This window comes from Aspergillus foveolatus, assembly GCF_047715535.1.
Source record: "Aspergillus foveolatus strain CBS 279.81 unplaced genomic scaffold BDW70scaffold_314, whole genome shotgun sequence".
In the NCBI taxonomy this organism is placed as follows: Eukaryota; Fungi; Ascomycota; class Eurotiomycetes; order Eurotiales; family Aspergillaceae; genus Aspergillus; species Aspergillus foveolatus.
In genome coordinates this window covers 1-3,424 of record NW_027396378.1, presented here as the reverse complement: position 1 = coordinate 3,424, position 3,424 = coordinate 1, and the positions used below count along the sequence as shown (strand labels likewise).

The window sequence follows — 3,424 nt, the reverse complement described above, 5'->3', positions numbered from 1 at the left end:
AAACGCGTTGAAGAAGACAATATCAGATATTTTGGTGGTTGCGGAGAAAAGTGGCCGCTCGACCGTAGTGGCCGCTCGGCCGTGGAGTACGTTATTTAGCCAGCTTAATTATCAAATTTACGTCCAAATTTGGAAAGTTATACATTAGATGGGCATAAACGGGCAGCCCGCGGGCTCTGGCGGGCGGGCTGTGGGCGGCTTCTCCCTGCCCACGGGCGGGCTGTGGCGAGGTCTAGCCAAGATCAATTGGAAAAGCGAGAGTACTATTTTACTATGCTATGTACCAATGCAGTAGCAAACGATACTTGATTCAGGGCTCTATAAAATTTTATTGATGCTCTCATTTTGCTGTCTTATGCCCACAAACCCGTCCATTCCCAAGTAATACTACCTTAAACATGTAAGTTGGAAAACGCAAACCTAGCCCAATTCACTTCGCAACTTCCTCCCTTTTCAGCAACATTTCACCCTCAAATCACCCCCTATTGGCCCAAGACGGAACCTTTGGCTCCCACGGGTCAAACTTTTCATTATTCCTCGCGTCCCAAGGCATCCACTTATCCAACTTCTCCCCCAACTTATTCAAATCACTATGCGCACTGCCCCACTCATTATTCAACAACTTCCGATTAAAATCGCAGGGCATCTTCTCCAGCGAAACAAGCGGCGCCCGCCACCACCTCCCCATATCATTCTCAATCTCATCGTCCTTGGTCTCGGCTTTCCGCAGCGAGTGCGTACCGCCCGATCCCAGGTGATACACGATCTTGGCGTGCGTGCCCTCGAACCGGACCGTGGACGAGTGGTGCGTCGTATAGTCGCCGTGCGCGGACCAACTGACGAAAAACACCTGGTCGTTGAGCGTCCAGACAATTACATGCTCCCAGTCGTGCCTATGCGCGTTTCCGGGGCCCTGGTCGACCTCGAAATAGTATCCGTACAAGTACGCGCACCACCCGTGGTTGCACCGCTCGCGGACGTACGTCTGGCTGTGCTCGAGGCGGTCCTTGTCGCGGCAGCCAAAGGGGATGTAGGGACCGTGCGTGGAGCGAACTCCAAACTCGCTGTCGGCGTCGGTCGCATTCGCAGCGAAGACGACTTGCTCGTCGTCGGCGCCGGCAGCTCGCGGAATCCCTGGTCCCGTACCTGGCGGACGCGGTGGAGCGAGGTTTGGGCCGATGCCGGCGTTGACTCTGTAGTCTGTGCCGATGGCTGCGGTCTGGTAGCAGCTGTCCTTGTCGAAGTCGAGGACGGGCTGGAATTTGATGGCGCCGTCGCTGGCCGTATCGCCGAAGGGAGTGAGGATTTCTGCTAGGCTGGTTCCTAGCAGGAGTGGGAGGAGGGGGTGTAGATTTGAAAGTTTAAAAGCGAGCATTATGGTGATTGCCCTTTCGATGAATGGGGGTTCAGGATTGTCTCTGCTCAAGGATAGAATGCTCGATTCCGGAGCCGTCCTCGGCCTTTTCATATATCCTTCGCATTGTGGCATGTCAAGTAAAAAAAAAAAGAGCACGCTATCGCACTTCGCAGCTGAACCACATTTTTTCCTGCCGTGCTTTGAACGAGGGATAGCATAGCCTCACCTGAATCTTCGCGCGCGTTTCAATGCATAGATGAGGATCCGAGCGCAGTCGTATCGTGCGACGCCACAAATACTTGGCTAATATAAGCCGGGTGATACTGTAACATCCCTGCCGCGGATACATCCATGGCAAAACGTCATTCTGCATATTAAATCGTTCTAATCCTCTTCTCGACTCACCGATCCCCACTAAGGTCGCCGACTCGCCGTTTACTCGACTTGATTTTTCAGCCCTAGCAACGTGGCCGGCCTAAATCCCGTCGGCTATTTTGCCCGTTCTGCACAAGGGTCTTAGATCAGCAGAGGTAATCGCAGATTGGCTTTTCTTTGCCCGGCCAAGGGTCCAACCAGAAGTGGTCGAGACCGGGCGATAGGTTTCAGCTGCCAATTCCCCCGGACGGATTTTCAGCCCTACATGCTTCTTGGGCCCCCACGTCCCTGCCGCGTCGGCGAGCCCGCTGCGCACTTCGCACTTCGCACTCGGGCTACCAGTGTCCAAGCAGAAGTGGCATGATCTTGCAGCAATCAAGCATTGTGCTGAGAAAGTCGGTGTATACTCCAATACAACAGCCCATAATGGCTTGCAGAGACGGCTGAAGAAACACGAGAGCTGAACAATTTCGGGCGCATGCAACGTCTTGCTTGATCCTCTGGTCAAAATATGCGCTCCAAGTCGCTTAGCATTCACTGTTCCACCGGTATCCCGTCTCTCATCTCTGCACCGCCGCTGGTCGATGAATGTTAAAGAGAAGCCGAGCCCTCTTCGAACGGCAAATCCATCACTCAATTTTTTTGACTCTATCAAGCCCCAAAATGGCCACCTTCAAGCCAAGCGACATCCTCCTCCTCCTCACAACAATCCTCTCCCTCCTCCAACTATCCTCCGCCCAACGAACCCCAAACGAAAACCTCGTCCTAGCCGACTGCGGCATCGGCCTCGGCGTCAACGGCGGCTCCACCTCCCGCGAAATGATCTACTACCCGGGCGACGTCTGGACAGGACAAGGCCTTCAAACCAACAGACCAACAATGATGGTCAACGTCCCCTGGACGGGCGCGTACCCCTGGGGGCAGAAGGGCGGCGTGTCGGCGCGCATGCCCAACGGCGACGTTTTTACCGTGCACATCAACCCGAACATCAAGGACCCCATGGCGGCGGGCGACGCGTGGCATTTGTTTGAGATGGATGTCCCGCTCAAGTGTTATTCGTATCATTATATGTGGGTGTATAAGCTTGATGATGGGAAATGGTGCGAGAGTGCGTATGTGTGTAATCATCGGGGAACGCCCACGCCGCATCTGAAGCCTGCTCCGGCTCCGGGGCCGGCGCCTGCGCCTGCGCCGAATCCTAGTCCGCCTCCGATTTGTGATGTGCTGAATAACTGATGTGTTGTGGGTGCTGAGATGGAAGTGCAGAGCTGGCTGAGGTTGGTGGCTGTGGTTATTTGTGGAATGCGGTGTGAGGGGGTGCTATTGGGGCAGTTTCATCTGTCTTCTCAGAATTTTGTACCAGATAATCATGTCACAGCGAGGACTCATGGCCGAGGCATTGGTCGCGTCTTTAATCCTGCAGAATGCTTTTTGTTGTTTCCTTTCTAGAAAAGTGTGGTTTGACTAGCTGAATCAACGGTTAGAGGCGTGCATGCTTCAGATGTGTCAGAAAGACCGAACGACGTCAGCCAATCGACCAGCTGCGCCGCATCTAGCGTGTGACAACACGGAGACATAACGTAATCAGACACCGAATGGCAAATGACACCGAGCGGCACACTTTTCACCGCTCACATACTACCAACTCCATCTCTTACGTTTTCATTGATATTATCATTTTTTTTCTGGAAA

General features: G+C 53.6%; 2 protein-coding genes across 2 annotated transcripts; one reads left to right on the top strand and one right to left on the bottom strand.

Annotated features, from left to right (window-relative positions):
- Positions 1-287: 287 nt before the first annotated feature.
- On the bottom strand, positions 288-1,495 carry BDW70DRAFT_146244 (NPP1 family protein). Its single transcript, XM_073738562.1, has one exon. It carries the CDS (start codon positions 1,487-1,489, stop codon positions 476-478), a length of 1,014 nt encoding a protein of 337 aa, XP_073590416.1. The 5' UTR covers positions 1,490-1,495; the 3' UTR covers positions 288-475.
- A 360-nt stretch (positions 1,496-1,855) lies between these two features.
- On the top strand, positions 1,856-3,163 carry BDW70DRAFT_146243 (uncharacterized protein; the record flags this gene model as incomplete). The annotated part of the gene is made up of 1 exon (XM_073738561.1): positions 1,856-3,163. A coding segment is annotated over exon 1 (644 nt), but the record flags the coding sequence as incomplete, so codon positions are not given.
- Between the last annotated feature and the right edge of the window lie 261 nt (positions 3,164-3,424).